We start from the raw sequence: 22,360 nt of genomic DNA on the forward strand, positions 1-22,360 counted from the left end.
CAAGGCGCGATCAAATGCGGGACAAGCAGGCGGGGGGTGGAGCCTGTCTGTCTCTGTGACGAGTGAACTGACGACCGGTTGACTTCAGTGAATGACCCATAAGGACTCGGGTCAGTAAAAGGCATCGGATGGCCGGATCGAGCCAAAAATCGACACACACGCTGCCCGTGTACAATTGTCTAAACGCATATCTTTATATTGTTGAACATACACTAAATCATATCCAAATACATGTAGTGTTGCTTATATTACATATAATTTGAGGTGACGCACCAATAAAGCTTGAAGGTACAAGTATCATTTCATTGGTGTGTTCTTTTCAAATGAAAGATGAAAAAGATGAGGTAAAACACTAATGCATGAGAAATGACACATGAAGCAGCTTGAGACATGTACTGAATCAGAGAGTCACGTTAGTATCTCTTTCATTTCACGTACAACGATGTACACTTCCAAACATTAATCACTCATATTGGTACATATAATGTGGCATAATAAAGTGTTTACATACTGTATATATTTCTCATTGAGTCAAAGTGCAAGGTTGAAATGCAAACAGTAGAGTAATCCCTGGTTTATCCTGCTGGGCTGCTTCCAGGCCTGACTGATGACGTGCAAAATACCCTTCCTCGTTCATATACGGAATAGTTGTGTAGAAAACCTACTTAGGGGTTCCAAAATACGGTTCTAAACATTATGAGAGCCCTCGAGGCATGGAATAACATTTACATGAGGCTATTTAGGCATTTCAGTTCAGCCTTACCTGGGGTGAAATGTGGCAACGTTGCATAACAAATGGCTTATTCATCCAGTGAAATGAGGCCATTGGATCACGCTGACGAGTGCTGCCTTTCTGGTTCTGTTCTTGTTATCAGCCACATTAGAAGTGGAGGTAATGCAAACTTAGCTGTCCAGTGTCTGTCCCAGATGGACAACACAGTCAAAGAAAAGTCCGTCCATCACAGCATACTTCCATACTAAGAGGTATACATTGTGCAGTGGGTGTGTAAACATTTCCAAAAGGCACGCACCTACTCGTACTTTTTTCATGAGGAAAGAAAAACCAGGGGCACTTAAAACAGAGATGAAAAGTACCCAAATGGGCAGCACGTTGGCAGGAACTCCGAGATCCTAAAACATGAACAAATTGAGCGTGTGCCCGCATACAGTGCACCTTGCCGGGCCACAGCAGGTGGCTCCTCCCCCTCTATACCCTCCTGATAGTCGTCATGTGATGTATTTCACTAGGACTCAACACACGCTCATTTCTTCCCATCCTTACCTCCAGGTGTGCCCCAACTACACTTACGTCGAAATACAGAAGTTATTGGCTATCGGTATCATTTTGGTCTTGATAAACAGAAAGTTATGGGTATTGGTTTGATAAAAAAATATCATACATTGATTGATTGGCAAGCACTTCAGGGTGTAGCCCACCTCCTCCCGGGATAGGCTCCAGCCCAGCTGTGTCCCTATTGAGGATTAGAAAAGAATGAATGGATGAGTTGAGTCATTCTCAGTAAAAAGGGGGCGCAGATGCTGGCGCTCACATTTCTAGGTAAGACTGGCATCGCTGGGGGGCTTCAGGCCGGAGGAGTTGAAGAAGGAGACGACTTGGTGGGGTAACTCTGCCAGGACACTTTGGGCAAGGGCAGCAGCACCCGCCTGAAAGCACACGTGTCCACCTTAAGATACGTCACTCATCCCCCAGACTGTTCCAGCAGCGTCATCAAAGCTACATAGCACGAGAGCACGTCTGCCACTAGAAAGCCTCCAGGCATTAGGACGAGAGTACTTACGTTTCGGAACTGTCTGAATGGGACAAACTGGACGATATCGCGCATGGCAGCGTCGCCTGCGGCAGAGCGTAAGATGTTATTGTCGCCATCCAGGAACTCCATGGCGCTGAAGTCAGCCCCGCCCACTCCCACGATGATGACGGACAGGGGAAGACGCGAGGCCTGGACGATGGCGTCGCGAGTCTGATCCATGTCGGTGATGACTCCGTCGGTGATGATGAGCAGCACAAAGTATTGCTGCCGACGACAAAGATGCACGAGAGACGATGACATCGGACGCCGTCATGTGACTCACTCCTTTACACTCACCGAGGCGCTCCGCTGCTCTAAGGCCTGCCTGCCAAAGCGGGCAACATGGTTGATGATGGGGGAGAAGTTTGTGGGACCGTAGAGCTTCACCTGAGGCAAACACTGCTGGTAGGCTTGGACGACACCTTCTATACCTGCATGCACACGCACACTCCAATTACTCAACAAAACGGCACAATATGACAACAAAGCATAACATAAGTTATTAGTTGCAATTTTAGAAAAAAAAAATAGCCACCACACGTTGGCTGGCTATCACGTATTAATGATAATCATCATCATCAATCCAAGATGGTGTGCAGGTGAGCGTCCTACATTAAAAAGCATGGCCTCCACGTCATCATTACCTTCACAAAAAGGATTTGAGGGGTTGAAGTTGACAGGAAACTCATGGCTGACCTGAAAGAACCAAACCACCACACTACTGAGATACTAATGAGATGTGATAGGAAACGTTGGTGCAGTGCTGAGGAGTCAAGGAAGAGGAGGATGACCTGCCACGTCGGAGGGATCTGAGCTCCAAAGCCAAACACAGGGAACATCTTATCACTGTCCAAAGCACAAAGACATCACACATCAGACATAGGATAGATACCTGATAGGACTACCAAGCCCTGCTAAATGCTTCCTGTGATGCCGTCTTATTCCGATTTCATTCAAGCGAGACAGTTGTAAAATGAGAAAAGGTTTGTGTGCTCCGTGTCAAACATGATGTGTTTAGTGTGGTTTCAAGTGGAAAAAGAAATGTGGCCCTACGTCTCAGTGATAGATGGACTTGATCCCTGCGGCCGCATGATGTTCCACCTACCTGTCATAGTCCTGGATGACATTCCCCACCGCCGTGATCGCCGACAGGTATTCATTGTAGCCGCCAGGCTGGATGTAATGCAGCGACTGCGGAGTCCTGGGATCCCCGTTGGATCCCGTGAAGTCAATGGCGATCTGGCCCAGGGCATCGGTGATCTCATGTCATCCAACACCGGCCTCAAGATATATTCACTCAACGTGTACTCACGGTTACGTTGATCTGACAGCCGCCAAAGATGTAATCCAGGAAGGTATACTGCTTCACCACCTGCAAGGAGACATTCACCCAGAAGGTCCAGAAGATACAACACTTGGGATGAAGCCCAGGTCGTCAGGGCCAACAAACACCACTACCTTGCATTTTTTGATGATTATTATACCAGAGTTTTTGTAGCTCCTCTTGCTCTCTTTCTTCTTCCTGTTGATGCATTCAAACTCAGCCTGAGGATGGGAATTCCACACCATTAGTGGGATGCCCTTGCTTCCTATATCCACCTCTATAACACTATACTCAATGGAGGGATGACTGGACTTTGAGTAGGCGGGGCCTCACCGCGTAGGTCTGCGTCGCCTGCTGCGTTTGGCTGAGTGTGGTGTGGAAGGATCCTATGAGGTTATGAGAGCCGCTGCTGCTGAAGTCGTAGCAATCAACCTGGAAAGACAACAGACGCAAACCCTCACTGAACCCTAGCAGATAAACAATCAGCGTCTTCTACTCGTGCTGGATGGCACCAGGTCACACCCCCATGCAGAGCATCTGATATCACTGCAGAATGGGCTAGAGCTGGGATAGGCTCCAGCATAGTGAGGATAAGCGGCATAGAAAATGGATGGATGGATGGATGATGAAGCTTGCACGTGCACAATCCAACATGTCGTGCTCGGAGTAGGAAGACTCCATGTTGACCCCCTGGTTTGAACATGCATCCATCACATGTCCATGTGCTTTCCTTTACGTACCTTGATAGACTTCTCCACATCACCTCCACAGAGTGCCTGCATTGGGATCTGGAAAGGCTTCCATGCTGGGTTGAGGCTGTATTTCACCACCTGCACAAACACATACCCAAATAGCATCATCCTTTGGACAGACATGGGACAGCCGTTCCACCAACAGGAGATAATGCTAATAACTGCACCTCTGTCCGATGAGCCAGCTGCCATCCCGTGTCCGTCTCCCTGTAGAATTCCAAGAATGGGTCGGACTTTCCAAAGAAACTCTTGAAGGAAACGACACACAGTTGATATTCTTACACCAGCCAAACTCACCAAGCGCAGGTTCAACCTCTTTAAACGCCATGCATGTATTTGCCACAAATGAGGAAGAACTACACTCCGGTAAAGACACTTTTGGACTCACTTCCACCGTCAAGGCAATTTGGTCAAATCCAACAAGTGTCCAAAAACAGAATATGGAGCTTCAACAACAGTTGGTACCTTCTTGTCCAGCTGTCGACCTGCAACTTCAAACTGCACCACCCTGCTGTCTGTTCGTTCCTCGCCGTGTATCTATCGGATAAAGCACCGTGCTGACTGGACAATGGGAAGAACTCCATGCTGGTGTCGGAGAAATGGACTCACAGTGATGGTTCCGCCTCCTGCGGGCCTCTTGTCCTTCATGACGAGTGTTTTTTTAAGATTCCTGGAGGACACAATCTGGATGGGTGGGTAACATTAAGTCACCAGAAATCAATCATAACACCTTAAAAGTAGCGTGGACTATTGGAATTCTCTCTTGAGAAGACACAGCAAAGAAAGCCACGTGTGTAGCATTGACTGCTTTCGTTGCGTTTTCTTATCTGCTGAACTACCAGAGAGGAAGGAGAAGTCGGAATAACATACCTGTCCCAAAGTACACTCCAATTCTCCCAGGAAGTCGGCGTCTTGCAGACTGCAGGTGACATTCTCGTCAATGTCGTACACTTCAAATCTCAACTTCTGCACCATCTCAAAGTAGTAGTCGATGCAAAATGTCTTGGAAAACTTGGGATTGAGGCAGTTCATGATCCTCTCTGTGCGGCCAACCTAAAACAAGAAAACTCCTCATGGATCTCTCCTTGTGTACGCAACGCCAGCTCATTCCAACAGTCCTGTTACAGGATGACCGGAAGCATGAATTGTTTATGGCAAAACAGACTTCACAGTGCTCAGTCATCACCGCCGCATCGGCCAGTGAAACACCGCCATGTGTGCTGATCACATGCACCAAACACCACCCGTGTTTGGTGCACGTGGGGGCCTGATGCCATGTGCAGCCTGCACCTTGCTGTTTAACAATACCTCAGCCAAAGCACCGACGACATGATCTTCTTGCTAGAGAGGCCACAGCCTGGCAGGTACTTCACATCCCAACATCAGACACGGGTTTGGATGCCTACTGACCTCCGTCCAGCCGCTTCCGGCGGTGCTCATGTAAAGCACACACTGTGGGTCCGACTTGGAGAAGACGTCCATGTCCATCAGATTCTCACAGGAGACACTCAGAGCCACGCTGGTGACGCAGCTCGTCATCCCAGAACCTGGGACGGCAGACCCCACCATCGGGGCAGAAGGACTCACGTTCATAACTACTGAGACAAAAACACTAATTACTATCCTTATTGCACACCAGGATGCAGCTTTTCTTTTAAGATACCATACATGCTGTTGTGTTCCACAGTGGCCACTAGGTGTCAGTGATGTAGCATTAGGTTACATTGACAGCCAGCCAGAAACCAGAACCAGGAACTGATGTGTGGACATTGAGCAATAGGAACCTGTAGGTGAGGTCTGGGTGTGATTCCAGGTCTATGGGGCTCTAATAACGTTAAACAGTGCCGTTGGAAAGCCGTAAAAAGGTTTTCTATACTCTTACTTCCTAAATAATCCATTTATAGAGGAGTCATAGTTTGCGTAAATTCAATATTGCTAATACTGAGTTTTTACATGTACTTTTTCAAGATCCTTCAATTATTTTGTATTTAATCATGATTATGATAAATTAAAATTACACAGGACTATATTTTAGGGAAACATTTGTCAACAATTCAACATAAGGCTCAAGAAAACTATCCGTTTGGAATCATGTGGCCATTTTTATAAACCATAAACATGAAAAAAGTAACAAAAACCTACAGCAATGCTTGTGGCACCGAAAAAAATCGATCTCATCACGCTAGTGTCGAACCGACGGTTGCTCCAGCCGATGGTATCGGCATCGTCGATAGAAGATTGGTTCCACTCCTACTTGACAGCGCTTCCCCGAGTTGAACCTCCCTTAAACGAGCCAAGACGTCCAACTGGGCTGCTTATTTGTCCGACATTGTATTTCATGACGAAGTAAAGCCCGGCCGATACCGACAAAGTACACCAATCTGGGAGGATTTTGAACCTTGCCATTGATACCTAAAGCAGAGAGCAAGTCGACGATCTTTCGGTTCATAATATTCAAACTAAAAGTAAAACAAGCTTTCACTTCATGTTTTACAGTTTTGTTTAAAACTCAATGCATCAGCATTGCTGAAATAAGCCAGCTGCCTAAAGTTGCCATCTAGAGAGCCGTTAGTACTTTTGATGAAGTTTTAACGTTAGCTAACGCTGGCTCCACAAACGGCAGTCACGTGACAAGGCAAAATATTTATCGGCCAAATGAAACCAAATTCCGTTCCGCTAATTTAACACCACTGACACCGTTATGTTACTAATGCAGTACCCGTATTCAATATGTACTTACTGATATGTACTCAAAATGCCGTACAGTACATAGTACTTGAATTTGACGTGAATGTTGTGTTGTAAAGAAAACTGGCGTCGCAGTGCAGATCCCACCCAAAGCCAGGCTGGTCGTTTACAGGGGTGGGTGTGGCTATGTGCGCTCGTTTTGATACACGGGGTCACCCGTTTCACTGCCCCGCTGTTATTCCAGTTGCATTAAAAGCTTAAAAAGTCTGCCTTTTTAAAAGTTTCGAATAAAATGCTATGAGATGGGATCATTCCGTAAACAGTTATTTTATTATTTTAAATAAACTACTATCAGAAGCGTTTAGGCAAGACTCTGGGAGAGAGGAGAAATGACCCGGATACACAATCTGAGTTTGCTTATGCAGTGTATTCAATATTTACATGCATGGGCATAAACCCCAATACAACCAAAAAGAAAATACAAGATATATAGTTGACAGTTAAGGTTCAAAGTTCAAGTGCTCAAGGTTGTACATGATTGAACGGCCATTCAGTGGGTGCTATTTACAAGAATATACAAGGTATGCAATGTGTGAGATTGACAATGTTTTCCTTCAGCTGATACCAACTAGTCCATCAAGGCTTGGTGACACCATAGTGAAAACCTCGTGTGAGAGGCAGTGACCAAAGGGGGAAAAATTGGGGAACAGTTCGGCTGATCTGCTGTGCAGCCAGCCTCCTACCAGCCCTTAAGGAGCAGGTGGGTAGTCAGTCCATTCCCGTGGAGTCCAAGGCGCTTCTGGCTCTCTGGCTCCTTTGCTTAGCGCGCCATCATTTTCCTGTTCAGGGCCACAATCAATGAAATCAATCAACACTGACTACAGGCAGTAGATGTGTTATTGTCAAGGGTCAGTGTGCACACAATACTCATACTAATTGCATAAGGTGTCTAGAATATAACAATATATTTAAATCTGACATAATATTGCACTCCATTATTCATCCCATAATTCTATACAATAGTGAAGTGCATTCATCCATAACTCATTCACAAATAGTGCTTATGTACAATTGGTTCAATAAAACCTTTCACAGAAATGTAACAATTCTACCATCAACATGAAAGTGGATGTTTATTCCATTTCCCCTTTGACAATATGACATTTGCTGTTCATGCTAACCAGCCCACACAATGAGGCTGGGTGGCTAAGCTCGGTGAGGCCAATGTTAGAAACACTTACCACTTCCGTTCAATATATCGTACAGGCAGTGGATGCCTACAACGTATTTAAAGGCAGCAGTGTTAAAACATATTATTGCTCTGAAATAAATTAGCACACCTACCTGTGCAGCAAGTGTTTCTCCATGTGTTTGAGAGGCTTCCTGTTAGCTATTTATTGGTTATTGGGTGTCATGTGATCAAGGGGTGGAAACCCTGATAGGGTTCACACAATCACATGACTCAAATCACATAATTCAAATCACCTGATGCTGAGTGTTCATTTATTGAAACATTTTATTTATACTTTATATATATACATGTGTAATTATATGAAAGGGTATTATAAATAAATAATATATAGTATAAAAGTATATATAAATAAATGATATTACCATTTTCACTTGGGTTACACTTCACATAAAAATGGTTTGCTTGTATAAAATGAGCCCACCATCAAGACCCCTATTGAAATAAAACGTCTTGATAGGGAATCTATGCAAGCTTGTAGTGGTCATTTAAAACTTCTAATGGTAATTTAGGATATATGGCCTACTAGTCTATATCTAAATACAAGGAGTAAACATTGTCGCATAGAGTATGCCTACATACCACAACATAACAAGTACAAATACATTTCTAAGGAGACAAAGGAGTCATTGAATAATAAACTTTTCTTTTCCTTTTTATTGTGTTAATCTACATGTCGATTTTAACACTTTCACAATGCAGCTAAGTCAACTAAACTTACAGAAATAAATGAAAGAAATATCATGAAATTGTATATTAGAGTCTGACATGTGCAAAGCTAAAGAACAGTTTCTTGGTCAGAGGTAATATGGAAGTATAATAACTCCTCCCATGGAGTCAAATATCAATATAATTAGTGGTACGGTAAGACTCCAAGTGGGAAGTATGACTTCATAGGAGAGTAAACGTTGACAAGTATCGACTATCGATACTGGGATGAGGTGAGTAGGACTCCATAGGAGAGTAAACACGTATTAATATCATTAGTGATATTGGTGAGACCGTATATGGGTGATGGAAATGTCATCTTTTGGCTTCCGGGGTGGCTTCAAATGTATTTTCTGCCAGCGCCACTAGAGGGCTAGAGGGGAGGACAGTCGACAATCGGTTGTGGCGGCCATTACGACAATCCTGTCCATTCTAGTTACAAATATGTTTCATGCGATATAAGAGACACAGAGGGTGATGGGGGGATGCAGACACACTGGACCAGATTGATACCCAAATTCCTAAGGGGCACATACATTGGGAGGTTTCAGCTTGTAGGAGTTGAAGAAGGATGACACCTGATCAGGAAGCTCTGCCAGGACACTGTGCGTTAGCGCCACACTGTTTCCCTGCAAACACAAATTGATAACAATAACGGGTGACCTGAACCCCCAACACGGAATGATCCTTACCGAGGCTCTGTCATGCATCTGAATAGCTTTTTGTTACTCACACTTCTATTCATACCACAGCCATGAAAGTTGTGTTTTGGTCAATTGTAGCCTAAATCAGCACTTTAGTCACAGAACCAAGAAGGCCTATCAAATGTAGTCATGAAACATACAGGAATTAAACATTCAGAGGAGAAGAGAGAGACCTCCTGGAAGTGACAATGATGCATACAGTGGAACCTCCCAGGCCCAACACGACCCATCCAAATCATTACTGGAAGTGAAAATGGTCCGTCCCAGGGTCAAACCATTGCCACCACAAAGCACCCAAGAAAGAGCAAAGCATTGCAAAGCAGTAGTAGTTTAGTGCTACGTCTGTGCAAATTTAGATGACTCCCCCAGATTCTGATTTATACGATGGAGGGCTGGTAATTATGTCCACCTGGTGATTGGCATGTCCTACATGCACGTGTCGCAATCAGACGCCATGAAACATGCCAAAGCAGAAACGCTGAGGCGGGTTGCCACTTACGTGGAAATGTCTGAAAGGCACAAACTGGACGATGTCTCGTGCCGCTGCTTTGCCGCTGGCTGAGAGCAGGGCTTTGTCATCGCTGTCCAGAAACTCCATTGCGCTGAAGTCTGCGCCGCCGACGCCCACGATGATGATGGACATGGGCAGGTGAGAGGCCTCCACGATGGCGGTGCGTGTGAGGTCCATGTCTGTGATCACGCCGTCTGTGATGATGAGCAGCACATAGTACTGCTGCAATGGGGAGGAGAGAGAATACATATATCCCTCAAGTAGCTGCTAGCCAACTTCCTGTTAGCCTGGCTAATGTCTGTTTTGTCCCTCATGCAGTTGTTTTTGCAGCATTTTTCTTTTGCATTTGTTTTTCATCTTGCCGCATTTATGCAATTGCAGCTTTTTTCATTTGCAGCATGTTCCCATTGCACGTGTTTCACTGTGGTTATGGATCATGTCTGTTTTGCTTGATGACCCGTATGAAGAGATGTATGACTGATAGCATAGTGACGCGAGTACTGAATTGTACTTACAGTAGCTTTGTGGTGGTAGAGAGCTTGCCTGGCGAAGCAGGCCACGTGGTTGATGATTGGGGAGAAGTTGGTTGGACCCCAGAGTTTGAGTTGGGGGAGACACTGCTGATAGGCACGCACCACGCCTTCAATGCCTGCAATTGCACACAGTCACCACTAGGAGCAGCGCACAGGCCGGGGGACCATGCTCCTTTTTAATTGGCACACCAGAACTTACCATCGCAGAATGGATTTGATGGATTAAAATTGACGGCAAACTCATGGGAAACCTGTACACATATGAACGTGAAAAAGAAGAACTGATTTAGTGGCACCATTTGTGCTAACGTGTCTTTTCATCCTCACCTGCCACGAGGGAGGCACCTGGGCTCCAAATCCAAAGACAGGAAACTTCTTGTTACTAAAGAGACGCATGGAAAGAATCCATGACTACAAACTCCGGTGCTGAAGAGCCATGCAACCCAAAGACGCTTTTGGCAGAGTTTACCTGTCATAGTCCTGGATGACGTTCCCCACGGCCCAGATGGCTGACAGGTATTCATTGTAGCCCTCAGGGTTGATGTAATGGAGGGAGCTGGGGGACTTTGGGTCACCATTGGAGCCAGTGAAGTCAATAGCAATCTGGTGTCATTCCCCAAAACAGCAGATGTAAATCAGATACTGTATTTGCTTAAAATAAAACAAATGTCCAAAATGGCAGTCTGCTACATATCATGGCAAGTCACAATCTGTGATTGAAAGGATCTCACAGTGAAGTTAAGCTGGCATCCGCCCATGATGTAATCCAGGAAGGTGTACTCCGTCTCCACCTGGTGGCCGTTATCATTATATCATCACATTTACTGTAAAACAAAAGACATTTAGAGGCACCACATACCTGACAGCGCTTGATGCAAATGAGCCCTGAGTTCTTGTAGTCTTTCTTGACCTTCTTTGGGTTGATGCACTCACACTCAACCTGCCAGTGAGAGCATGAGCGCTGTGAACTCTACGATCAAACAGCACAGCCAGGAACATTCCAAATACGTCTTACAGGGGAAACGTGCGTTCCGGTTTGCATCTGAGCCAGGGTGCTCGTAAAGCTCCCAATGAGCGCATGGGAGCCGTTGACGTGATGGTCGTAACAGTCAACCTGAGAACAAACAACAAAGCTAAAAGAGCATGCATGCCGTTTCCATTTGTCAGTGACAAGCACGGGCGAAGGATGACAGCCCAATTAAATGTAAGTATGAGACCGAGTCCATGGTGTGGACCACAGTAGAACCTGCTTATCTTGGCTGGCTAACAGCCATAAGCAGGAGAATGGCTGATATTGTTTAGGATTATTAGGGCTGTCACGAGACGATACAAAGGATTTTAACATTACATTCAATGAAAAACATGCTCTCAAAATAATGATAATAATCATTTGTGGACCAATTAGTGTCCAGCAAAGGTTGTTGGTGACGGGCCAATCAGTATGTGTACTGGCTGCTCATATGTCCTTTCCTTCTTCATCAACATACATGTGTATCCTGAACGACGACATTGTTGGCATTACACCTTTTTGAGCAACCTCCCAAAGTTTCCTTTCCTGCTTCCTTCCTTGGCTGCACCCCACCTAGCCTCACATCCGTGACGTATTCAACCAATCGTACAGTGGGCTGGCGTATGCTCCAACTTTGAATGATACCACCTCAGGAAGTATTTGTGTATGCATTCCAATGTCAGACACACACACACACACACACACACACACACACACACAGTGCATGCAAGAAAACCAAGTGAGTGAAAGGAAAAAGGGCAAAAAGGCAGACCTTTATCTGATGATGCGGTCAACTGTGCATACACACACACATCCAGCTGGGCTGCAAGCACCCCCTTGGTTTTAATTTGGGAGCGTTGTAAGATGAAGGGACAACAAAACCAGCAGATGACTCATTAGTATCATTATTAGTACGTGGCTGTAGGATGATATTTCAAACATAAGTCGAGGGAAAATGTATCACATTCCACAGGAAGCCTTGATGTAAAAGTGTGATGTTAATAGGCTGCATTTTAAACACTCAGTAGAACAAAACATTTTACCTTTATAGTCCTCTCAGCATCTCCTCCACACAGAGATCGCAGAGAGATGCTGAAGGGTCTCCATGTGGGGTTGAGGTTCTTCTTTATCACCTACATCAAACACACAGAGATAGCCTTAAAATATATTTCTGTGGAGGCAGGAGTAGTTGACACGTGGCTACCTCCGTCCTATGAGCCAGCTGCCATCCGGTCTCTGTCTGCTTGTAGAATTCCAGAAATGGGTCGGACCACCACAAAAACTAAATTGGGAATTTAGATGATTGAAAAAAATTATTTCATGTCAACTAAAAAAAAAGTCTTTCCAATGAGCCTTAGTACCTTTTTGTCCAGCCTGTGCGCACACACTTCAAAACGTGCTACCCTGGTGTCTGTTATTTCCTCAGCACTGATCTAGAAACACACAATTACCTATCACAACGGCTGCAGAAGCGGTAGGCAGCACAGGGGTACGACACCGCCGGCTCCCGTTGTGCCGTTCACACTACTTGATGGGTGTGGATGGCATGTTGGAACTTCCACAAGTGTTGAAAACACTTACTGTGATCGTACCACGACCTGCAAGCCTCCCATCCTTGAGCAATAAAGGACGAGTCATCTGCTTGTTAGAAACAATCTGGACACAAGGCGAGCAGACACAAGATTAACAGTTGGTGCTAGAATGCCAAGTATCAACAGTATGACACTAGCATATACATTAGAGTAGTCAGTGTACAGCCTGTATAACATAACATATATACACTGTCCACTGAAAATGACACAAACAGCCATTAGTGTCAAGCCTGGTGGTGGCATCATGGTGTGGAGCTGCACGAGTGCTGCTGGCAGACAGAGCTGAGGTTTACGGGCCGTGACATGGTGAGGCAGAGCATGACCCCTCCATTCAGGAACTGGGCCACATGATAACAACCCCAAACACGCCTTCTAGTGTCCTCCCAGGGAAGCTGAATGTGAACGTGATGGAGTGACCGAGTACATCTCCACGGCTGTACCCGACTCAGCACCGATGTGGCAACCTCAGGTGGAGGCTGGAGGAGCATGAGGTTGTGTTATTGCTATTTTTAGAGGACAGTAAATGTATACTGCTGTATACCAACTACTCTAAGTGATATCAAAGTGTCATTTCTACAGTGTTATAGTTATGACAGTATTTCTGTGAAGATAAAAATGAAAACAGCAGAAATGTGAGTCGTGCATTCCCTTAAGACAATCCTCACCTGGCCTAAGGTGCATTCGAGCTCCCCGAGAAAATCATCATCCGCCAAGTCGTAGGTGTCGTTGTCAATGTCGTACAAGCAAAACTTTAACCTCTGCACTGTCTCAAAATGATAGTCAATTAAGAACTTCTTTGCAAACTTTGGATTCAAGCAGTTCAGGATCATCTCCGTGCGCCCTAACTGCAAAAAATAAATAAAAAATCCTAAGCGCGCAGCTGAAGGAATGGAATGAATGCTTTCATAGAGTTCACACCTCATGCCACTGTGAGCCAGAGGCATTAATATACAAGGCACACAGAGGGTCGGATTTTGAGAAGACATCCATATCCATGAGGTTCTCACAGGAGATGGTCAGCTCCACCCTGGAGGGCCAGTAGGAGCCCCCCACTTGTGGGACCCCACCGTAGGCCATGGCAGCTGGTTGATGATCTTAGGAATGCAACACCAATAAAAGTCACTGCAGATAGAGAGTGGCATTTGGCATGGAAATATAGGCACTCATGCTGGAACATTTCAACATTTCCCTGTTTTCATGAAATGGACAACTTTAAGTCATTGCATCAGTGAGACCGGTCTTTGGAAATATTTTGTATAATTTAGATCAATTCAGTTTAATTTTTAAGTAGCTCATTGTTCACGTATTGCTTATAATTAACACGTGGAATATTATAATTATGCTAACGACAGTTTACCGATAACTAGCTAACATCCGGGATATTTCACAGTATACTTAGCTATGTAGCTGAACGTTAACTAGCTAACATCCGGGATATTATACAGTATACTTTAGTTATGTAGCTGAACGTTAACTAGCTAACATCCGGGATATTATACAGTGTACGCCAGTTATGTAGTTGAACGTTAACTCGCTCACATCCGGGATATTATACAGTGTACGCCAGTTATGTAGTTGAACGTTAACTCGCTCACATCCGGGATATTATCATTGCGGTAGCTGAAAACAGTTTAACGTTAACTCGCTGTAACATCCCGGAATTTGGCGATTTTACCACCTCAGTAACACCCTTGACATTATCCTTAGCGAGAGACGGTTAGTTCTGGACAGCTGAGTGGGTGTGGTACGCCCATCCACCGTCATTATACAAACAAACTCTGGCATTCCATAAACTGTTAGCGCAAATGTCTGCATTACCTGGCACGTGGTTCCGTAACGAGCCACTTCTGTTTCGGCCCTAATGGTGACACAAAATGGTACACAAAAGGTGAGGTATGTAGGCCGTAATGGTAACGCTAGCATACAGTTGGTGAGATGTCTAGGCCGTAATGGTTAGGCTAGTATACAGTAGGAGCATTGTCGGGGCTATCTGACAACAACAGCTGAGCAACCAAGCCAGTGGGCGGGACCCGTCACTAAGGCCTTGGACTAGCTCATGGCTGGTGAGGAAATCTTTTTTTTAAGTTCACAGTTGTTCGTAAGGAGAACAAGGACACTAAGTGTTGGTTTCAAATGGCAGAACTCAATCCAAATTAGTTTACATCTTACAGGTAACATGTTACATTTATGACTAATTTGATATTTTTCTGATTCTTTTTTTCAGTCATATACCCAACACTGGCCTCTAGTGACATTTTCTGGTCCTGCTGGCCTCTTTTGGAGACTAACGTGAAAGAACTTGTGGCTCTTCTCAACGAGCAGCGGGTCTTGAAGTGGACGTTTGGGCACCCCCCATTAAGGAGTGACTTGACACAGGTCCCGTCTAAATCTTTTATTCATCCAGTAAGTTTAAAACACACATGGAAGATGATTCAGGCTCTTCGTGTCTCTTTAGTGTTACATTGCAGCAAAAGTGAGTGTATATACATAGTATACAAAGGCAGATATACAGGAAATATACAGAATAGAATGTACAGCGTTCAGAAAAAAAGTAGACATGAAATTCAGTCAAAGCAGTCATACCAACATAGTCGTGTTCAAGCTGAGAAGGTAACAGTGGGTCATAAAGCATGAAGGTATAAGGAAACAAGCTGTTGAGTGTTTTGTCATCGTGGAGAAACTATGAGACCATGTCCCCCGGTCTGACAAATATTTCCATCCCCTTTTATCGATTTCTGAGGTGTGCAAAACCCCAAGTGTTGGTAAGAGGACCTCAATTGATTTTGTCTTTCCATACTTATCGTGGGGAAACATAGGACATATCTATAGAATGGAAAACTGGATTCTCTTGCACATTAAGGAGCCATAAAAGTTCAAGAAATTTGATACAAAAATACATGTATATCTTTTTGGAAAACTAAATTTTTTTTGCACGTTACGAAGCCATAAAAGTTAAAGAAATTTGATACAAAAATACATGTGTATCTCTTTGGAAAACGGAATCCTTTTGCACATTACGGCGCCATAAAAGTTAAGAAATTTGATACAAAAATACATGTATATCTCTTATATCAAAAATGCAGTCATGTGAAAAGTTGACAGATTGTTTTGCAGCTGAGCATACAATTAAAAACATATTAGAATAAAATGGAAATTACAACCTTACGTTGTACTTTCCGATGCGTACATACGAGGAACGGTTAATGACAGATAGCAAAGTAACACTACTGTACATATTCACAAAGCTCAAGCGTTCTATTTTACATTTGAACAAATCTGCATCATTCATCTGAATGACGACTCACCCAATTTCCAGCTGCGGGCATCATCCAGTTGAGAATATTCCATTGAAGGGTGTTCATCCCTGGCTTAGTGAAACATAGTAAGGAACATATCTACTGCCTGTTTTCCTTCAAATAGCCGAGCAGTCAATGAAGCTGATCATCTACTCCAGCCAATATCTATTTGAGGTTTTCCAATGTGTGGGGCAGGCCTCTCCTGGGTCACCTTCTAAGCGAGCCTGTGCCTTGTTAGTTGCCGTGATGGACTCCTGGTGTAAACATCGGTGCATTCCTTGTCCCCACGTGTCCCGCATCAACAGACGCAAAGCCAATCACAACTTCATAGACACTCCATCCTCCAGCAGGACACTTAATGCAGCTCAGGAGATAACTGTAGCTCGTCACCAAGACTCAGACACTGGAGGAGGTCTCCCTCTCTTGACTCTTCTGCAGCGGACAGGCTCTGGAAATATGGCAGTGGTCCAGAAAGGTTTTCTAGAGACTGAATGGATAACCTTATTTTCTGACTCTGCACAGGAAGTTTCTCTTCCTTAAAGCTCCATGACTGTCCAGCAGAGGAGGTAAGTTGATTGCCGACATTCCCTGTTGGTATTTGGAGATCTTCGTCTTTAATGGCGAGACTGGCGGACTTGGTCTTTGCTGCGTGGTAATGCACAGCATGGGCAATGGACATCTGGGCTATTTCCTGACCGTGTATGGCGAGGGGCAGTTGGGCATCTTCCTTTACACTGACTGCCATGGAGGCAGGAAGTTCCAGATGTTCCAGTGGTATTTGGACATTTACCTCGGGTCTCATGGCCCCTGCCACCATCCTTTGGCTGTATTTGCTCAGAAGCTTGGGGGAGCCTGTTATGGCGTGACCCTGCACAGCCGGGCCCAGTTGAGTTTCTACTTTTATGTTCCCTGGTAGCGCAGGGTTGTCAAATAGCTTGATGATGAACTGCTGGGATTCCTCTAAACCCAGAACCTTACCGGACTCCTCAGTCTCGGCATGTAATGCCAGGGGCTCAGGCTCAAAATGTTCCAGTAACAACTGGAACCCATCCCCGACGCTCTGAAGCTCTATCTGAGACGCAGGGGACAGAAGCATGCAATCTAGGAGATTGAGCGCCTGATCATTCTCTAGAGCCTCTCCCTGCGTCTGTCCATCAGGAGCAATCGGAATGTCATCGTTGACGCATGGAAGCTGTGTAAACTTTTCTTCCAGCGTCGCCGCATCCACCGACTCTTCAGAACTGAGCGCCGAAGGAGGCTGGGAGCTGTAATGCATCGTCTCCGGCGTGTCCGCACCAGTCGTCGCTGAAGAAGAGTCCAGTTCTTCAGACCCCATCAAGCCTGACTGCACCGGGGCAAGACACATGCTCATACTGTTGGCGTGTGGAAGTTCAGGATCCGGCGTATCCTCTGCAATAAGAACATGCAAGCCAATCAACCCACTGTGATGTTTGCTCCACCTACTCAACCTGAAAGCCAAAGGAAGTTGCAAGTGGCAGCATTTTGAGAAACAAGGTGAGAAACATTGAATTCAAGAAATGACTCGGTCGGTTTTGATCTTCCTGCCATATCATGTCTTTGGCAATGATCAGTGAAGATCCGGTGAAGGGAAAGGAACGTTAAATGAGCATTTATCCTTTTCACTCATCATTTCTACGATTTAACAATTCTATAATGCATGTAAAACTCCAAAAACCTGTTACCAAAGACTGTTACCATGTATTAGCCAGCTAATAGGCTGCTAACGTAATAGACATCACGTAACCGAGGTTCCACTGTATTGATACCACTTACTTGAAACATTGGTGGGAAGTTTGCTTTTCCGCCGCTTCCTGCGTTTCCCCTTTTAAAAAAGGAACAAGGTGTTATCAGTTTCACTCATTGGTTTGTGTTGACATACAGAAAATCAAGTTGCACTCACATAGTTTTCACACGTGGACCAGCGAGGATATAGCTGAGCGTGGCGTCGTTTCTGAGCATCAGCCTCTTCGTAGTATTTATCCCGATCCGCCTGCGGCAGCAGCTTCCACTGCGTACGCAGAAGAACTTACTCAGCCGTGCCCAAAACACAAACCACACACAAAGTAGCGTGACACACTCTCCATGGTTGGGTATTTAACACAAAATAGGGTGATGCACCCTCCATGGTTGGGTATTTAACACAAAATAGGGTGATGCACCCTCCATAGTTGGGGATTTAACACAAAATAGGGTGATGCACCCTCCATAGTTGGGGATTTAACACAAAATAGGGTGATGCACCCTCCATGGTTGGGGATTTAACAAAGGATGACGTTAATATTCTTCTCTGGGACTGCTTGTGTTTGCCAGCGTTGCGACGCTGTCTCTTTATACGTAGTTTGCTCTTCTCCAGCAGGCGTCTGCAGCTGTGTGTCAGATGGATCGCACCTCGGACATGGCCCACACGTCATGGTGGCATAGCCAGCCAAGAGCACATATTTTGGCCAGTCTAAAGTGAGGGCGTAACAGCCCTGACTGGTCCTTATCCCCAGAAGTATGACAATGGCATATGATATTATGAAATGTGTGCAACTGAGGTGAGCCAACCTACCATTTTACCAAGAGCCACATGAACAGATGCGCTGTCTCTCTTTTCCAGCTGCATGGTGACTATTTCTCTGTACTTATTAGCAAACAACATGAAAGCATTTGGCGGTTTCTTTATGTACGGCCGATCCCGCACGTGCTCGGTCTTCCTGGAATTACTGAAATAAGCGTAGCAAAAGGGTAAACATTATTTGTCATTTCTCAGGGTGCCGATTAAGTGTGTCCTAAATGTAGACTGCTGCGTATTACAGTTTGAAACAGACATCCATCACTTAGCAGCCAAATAGCTTGTTGCCTTCTTTCTTTCTTCCATGGAAATCTTACATTGATGTGAAGATGTTTTGGGGAGGAGCTGCAGACATTAAGGGATGTACCTGCTCAAACAAAATCTCTCCATTCCTACATGGATATGAAATAGAAAGGTCAACAGGGAGGCTAAGAATATTCCAGTACCAGTTTGAGGCTTTGACTCACATAAAGCCAACAGGAACCATCTGAGGGGTTCCAGGCGTCATCATCATCCCAGACGGCGCCCTCATCTAAACAAACACACAGGAAGTGCTCAGCACCAACGCTAGCGTAGTTTTCGAGTGCAGTTCTCGATAAAGGAGGCCTACCATTGGTTGAGGGTGTGGTCCCAGGATGTTTTGGACTGGCCATTGATGCTGCAGTTGCTGTCGTTTCAAGGGGATATGAATTGTGACATAAGTTTCAAAGGCTTTAGCATGTCATGTTTGCAATGATGACCACACATGTTTACATCCATTTCCTTTCTGATTTCCAGAAGAATATACTGTCATACCATTCTGGCTCCATTTGAACATATTACAATCCCAGAGAAAAAGGCACTTCCAGGACGGCCCAATGAAAAAATCCAGTATGTTTAAATGCACTAAAACTTTTGTTTGTCTCGCCATTATACACGCCTATGTAAATGCAGTCCACAGGCAGTATCTGTATCTGGCCAAGGCATGTTGTAGAAGACAATGCTACGTGGGATGTGCTCAGGCTTCTTCTCAGATATTATTACTGAACGACAGGGCAGCTGTACCTCCACAATAAGAGCTCATCTTATTGTAAATCTTTTCAAGCGATGACTTTCTGACAACAGAGCCACCCCCTGCTGCCCTGGGCCTCGCCAAACGTGGCAACCATGCTTGCCACCATGGGCGGTGGCTGCTGGAGACTGCTGGAGACTGCTGGAGGCTAACGCAAGCCAACCTCCACAGGACCAACGGGCGGGCTGCCAATAGGGTAGTGATGGACTGGCTTGGCAGGGATTGGTTACTCACCTGGCTGTGATTATGGAAGCTGCCGTGACTACTGAGGTGAACCGCCGGCCTAATTTGCTGCGGTACGTTGTACATGTTGGGGGTGGTCATCATGGTAGCCGGCTGCGGAAAGCGGGGCCCCACGGGGAAGGTGGGGAGCAGAGGTCTAGAATGACAGTCTGGCCTGATGGGGTGCATTGTCATTCAAATCCTGTTAGAAAAGCCTGATCTTGATCCTAAACACCTGCCGCCGATCGATTCAACCAAGTAAAGATACCTGAGTTACGTAACGCTGCTAAAAATATGACGGGAACTTTGCCAAACGCTCATTTTACTACGTCTGTGTCGCCTAAAGCATGCTAAAAAGAGTAAACAATGGAGTCTCCAATGCCATACCTGTTCAAAGTTAACCAGCACTGCTGATGTAACTGGATGTCTATGCGGGCATGATGTTTAGTGACATTACAAAGGAACCAAGGTAACAACATAAAGCCATTACCTTATGTCAAAGCCTCCAAAGAGGATGGTTTTTTTCTACCCTGAGTGGCAGGTGCCAGGTCAAGTGCAGGGCAGCGTTGCCAGGTCTGCTTCCTGTAAGCCACCTTTTCTTCTTTGAAAGCCACTTGCAGGAGGTATGGACTGTGGTCTCCTGGGCTGGCTTTGGACAGCGTGGTTGCTTATTTGAGCTTTTCTGTGACTGTGAATGCCCCCGATAGTCTCCCAGCTCCCCACAATAAACACAACATTGTTTGTCCTGGTCCCAAACGATGATGGCTCTTTGGCGGAGGCCGGATCCTGAGGAGGCCTTCAAAAGACTTAAGGCCATGTCCACACAGAAGTGGGGGTGGAACAAAACGTGCATCCTTGCTGTGCATCCAGATGGGAACTTGATCACAGTGAGACAAGGATGTACTACACGAGGCACACACAACGTGTGGCGCTGCAAACACAGACGCCACCATGCAGCACAGCCGACAATAGAAGCACAAAGTCCGCTTTCTCAGGCTCACCTGGACTAGGACCAAGTGGAATGACCTCTGGCTCGTTTAGGAGTTGGAGAATGTGGAATATTCAGATATTACGTTGCCGACGGGTCATTGACGTCATCGTTTTCAGAAACAAGCGAGTTGCTTGTCTACATGGAAACTACAGATTTTGAAAAAATACCATTTCAGCTCACCCAGTGTGGATGAGAAGCTGAAAGCAGGAAATACCTTCTTCTGAAGAGCTTTCCCCGTGGATTAGTTCATGTATTTTGTACAAGTTTTCTTTTGCTCACGGCTGCAAAATAAGACAAAATGGAGCCAAGAAAGTTGCAAGTGGCAGCACTTTGCTAAAGAACAGGACTAAACACCTAGCAAAACACCAAGGTGGTGTCATCGTTGATCTCGCTACCACATCGTGTCTTCAGTGAAGGTCAAAGTAACCTTAAATGTTCTTTTATCTCTTTCATTCATCATCCATATGCACGGCCAGTTGTTGTATGCATGTCAAACTAAGAAGGACCCTGGCCAAAGAAACCTGGAGGCTCTTGGGTTCAGTTTGCCTACCAGTTGATTCTGGCCGTGACCTTGGTAGGGTCCAAGAAAGTCTGGTGTCAGTGGGCTTCACGTGACACAGATCCTTAAGAACTTCCAGTTCATCTGGAGGAAACCAGATAAGACCATCTTTACTTCGCATGGTATGGGTGGCCTGCATCAGACATCCATCCATTCCATCCAGAACTCCACACAGCGATGCCCGACACGCAAGGTTTCTCCTTGGAAAACCTAAGCATTTAAGGATACATTTAAACAACCTTTCTTAGCAAAAATAAACACAAAGCATACCGCATATTTGCTCACATTGGAATAAACACACTCAATCATCATCATCATCATAACTCATCATAACTTTTATTTGGAATACCCTTAGGGTATTAAAGGGTATGAAAGTTTACGCAAACCATCTCATTTTGGGAAGGGAGGAATAAAACAGGACAAGCAGTTTTGGTAAAGTCACAGGCCCTATCCCCTATAGTCTCGGGGTGTCCCCCATGGTCCTAGTATGTCCCCCATGGTCCTGGAATGTCTCCCGTGGTCCTAGGATGTCACACATGGTCCTGGGATGTCCCTCATGGTTCATGGGGTGTCCCCCATTGTCATGTGATGTCCCCCATGGTCTTAGGGTGTCCCTCATGGTCTTGAGCTAACCACCCCTCATAGTCCTGGTATGTCCTCTATGGTCCTGGTATATCCCCCATGGTCCTGGGGTGTCTCCCACGGCACTGGGGTGTCTCCCATGCTTCTGGGATGTCCCCCATGGTCCTGGAATGTCCTTCATGGCCATGGAATGTCCCCCATGG

General features: G+C 45.4%; 3 protein-coding genes across 9 annotated transcripts; all 3 read right to left on the bottom strand.

Annotated features, from left to right (window-relative positions):
• Positions 1–165: 165 nt before the first annotated feature.
• On the bottom strand, positions 166–6,871 carry LOC131108611 (copine-3-like). Of its 6 annotated transcripts, none has more exons than XM_078790529.1 (18): positions 6,628–6,871; positions 5,556–5,712; positions 5,298–5,482; positions 4,758–4,940; positions 4,497–4,571; positions 4,353–4,424; positions 4,055–4,135; positions 3,876–3,965; positions 3,469–3,567; positions 3,270–3,356; positions 3,124–3,183; positions 2,917–3,050; positions 2,603–2,657; positions 2,456–2,507; positions 2,109–2,242; positions 1,800–2,036; positions 1,551–1,665; positions 166–1,472 (listed from the first exon to the last, which is right to left on the bottom strand). In XM_078790529.1, exons 3-17 carry the CDS (start codon positions 5,478–5,480, stop codon positions 1,555–1,557), a joined length of 1,653 nt encoding a protein of 550 aa, XP_078646655.1. In that variant the 5' UTR covers positions 5,481–5,482; positions 5,556–5,712; positions 6,628–6,871; the 3' UTR covers positions 166–1,472; positions 1,551–1,554. The 6 variants fall into 6 exon arrangements, with proteins under 6 accessions (XP_078646655.1, XP_078646656.1, XP_078646659.1 ...); XM_078790530.1 differs by having other exon boundaries at positions 5,298–5,485; XM_078790533.1 differs by lacking the exon at positions 5,556–5,712 and having other exon boundaries at positions 4,497–4,557.
• A 1,589-nt stretch (positions 6,872–8,460) lies between these two features.
• On the bottom strand, positions 8,461–14,899 carry LOC131108421 (copine-3-like). Of its 2 annotated transcripts, none has more exons than XM_058059350.2 (16): positions 14,700–14,899; positions 13,800–13,975; positions 13,547–13,726; positions 12,871–12,945; positions 12,651–12,722; positions 12,494–12,571; positions 12,333–12,422; positions 11,296–11,394; positions 11,140–11,220; positions 11,012–11,071; positions 10,750–10,883; positions 10,608–10,662; positions 10,480–10,531; positions 10,263–10,396; positions 9,736–9,969; positions 8,461–9,161 (listed from the first exon to the last, which is right to left on the bottom strand). In XM_058059350.2, exons 2-16 carry the CDS (start codon positions 13,956–13,958, stop codon positions 9,054–9,056), a joined length of 1,611 nt encoding a protein of 536 aa, XP_057915333.2. In that variant the 5' UTR covers positions 13,959–13,975; positions 14,700–14,899; the 3' UTR covers positions 8,461–9,053. The 2 variants fall into 2 exon arrangements, with proteins under 2 accessions (XP_057915333.2, XP_057915332.2); XM_058059349.2 differs by having other exon boundaries at positions 13,800–14,003.
• Positions 14,900–15,258: 359 nt separating this feature from the next.
• Positions 15,259–21,261, bottom strand: LOC131108423 (uncharacterized). The gene is made up of 8 exons (XM_078790527.1): positions 20,038–21,261; positions 19,363–19,419; positions 19,220–19,284; positions 19,070–19,144; positions 18,750–18,903; positions 18,099–18,206; positions 17,972–18,020; positions 15,259–17,587 (listed from the first exon to the last, which is right to left on the bottom strand). Exons 1-8 carry the CDS (start codon positions 20,218–20,220, stop codon positions 16,533–16,535), a joined length of 1,746 nt encoding a protein of 581 aa, XP_078646653.1. The 5' UTR covers positions 20,221–21,261; the 3' UTR covers positions 15,259–16,532.
• Positions 21,262–22,360: the final 1,099 nt, after the last annotated feature.

Source organism: Doryrhamphus excisus, linkage group LG5 (assembly GCF_037039965.1).
Source record: "Doryrhamphus excisus strain RoL-2023G ecotype Guam linkage group LG5, RoL_Dexc_Guam_v1.1, whole genome shotgun sequence".
Classification (NCBI taxonomy): Eukaryota; Metazoa; Chordata; class Actinopteri; order Syngnathiformes; family Syngnathidae; genus Doryrhamphus; species Doryrhamphus excisus.

Coding starts and splice junctions, on each gene's coding strand:
- LOC131108423 (XM_078790527.1), bottom strand. CDS start 20,220: ATGACAATGCACCCCATCAGGCCAGACTGTCATTCTAGACCTCTGCTC. Junction 19,285..19,362: donor GACCACACCCTCAACCAATG/GTAGGCCTCCTT, acceptor GTGTTTGTTTAG/ATGAGGGCGCCGTCTGGGAT. Junction 18,207..18,749: donor ATGTGGCTCTTGGTAAAATG/GTAGGTTGGCTC, acceptor CTGCGTACGCAG/TGGAAGCTGCTGCCGCAGGC.
- LOC131108421 (XM_058059350.2), bottom strand. CDS start 13,958: ATGGCCTACGGTGGGGTCCCACAAGTGGGGGGCTCCTACTGGCCCTCC. Junction 11,221..11,295: donor CCGGAACGCACGTTTCCCCT/GTAAGACGTATT, acceptor TCTCACTGGCAG/GTTGAGTGTGAGTGCATCAA. Junction 10,884..11,011: donor GATGCCAGCTTAACTTCACT/GTGAGATCCTTT, acceptor GAATGACACCAG/ATTGCTATTGACTTCACTGG.
- LOC131108611 (XM_078790528.1), bottom strand. CDS start 5,480: ATGAACGTGAGTCCTTCTGCCCCGATGGTGGGGTCTGCCGTCCCAGGT. Junction 3,966..4,054: donor AGCTGGCTCATCGGACAGAG/GTGCAGTTATTA, acceptor GTGTTTGTGCAG/GTGGTGAAATACAGCCTCAA. Junction 1,666..1,799: donor CATTCAGACAGTTCCGAAAC/GTAAGTACTCTC, acceptor GTGTGCTTTCAG/GCGGGTGCTGCTGCCCTTGC.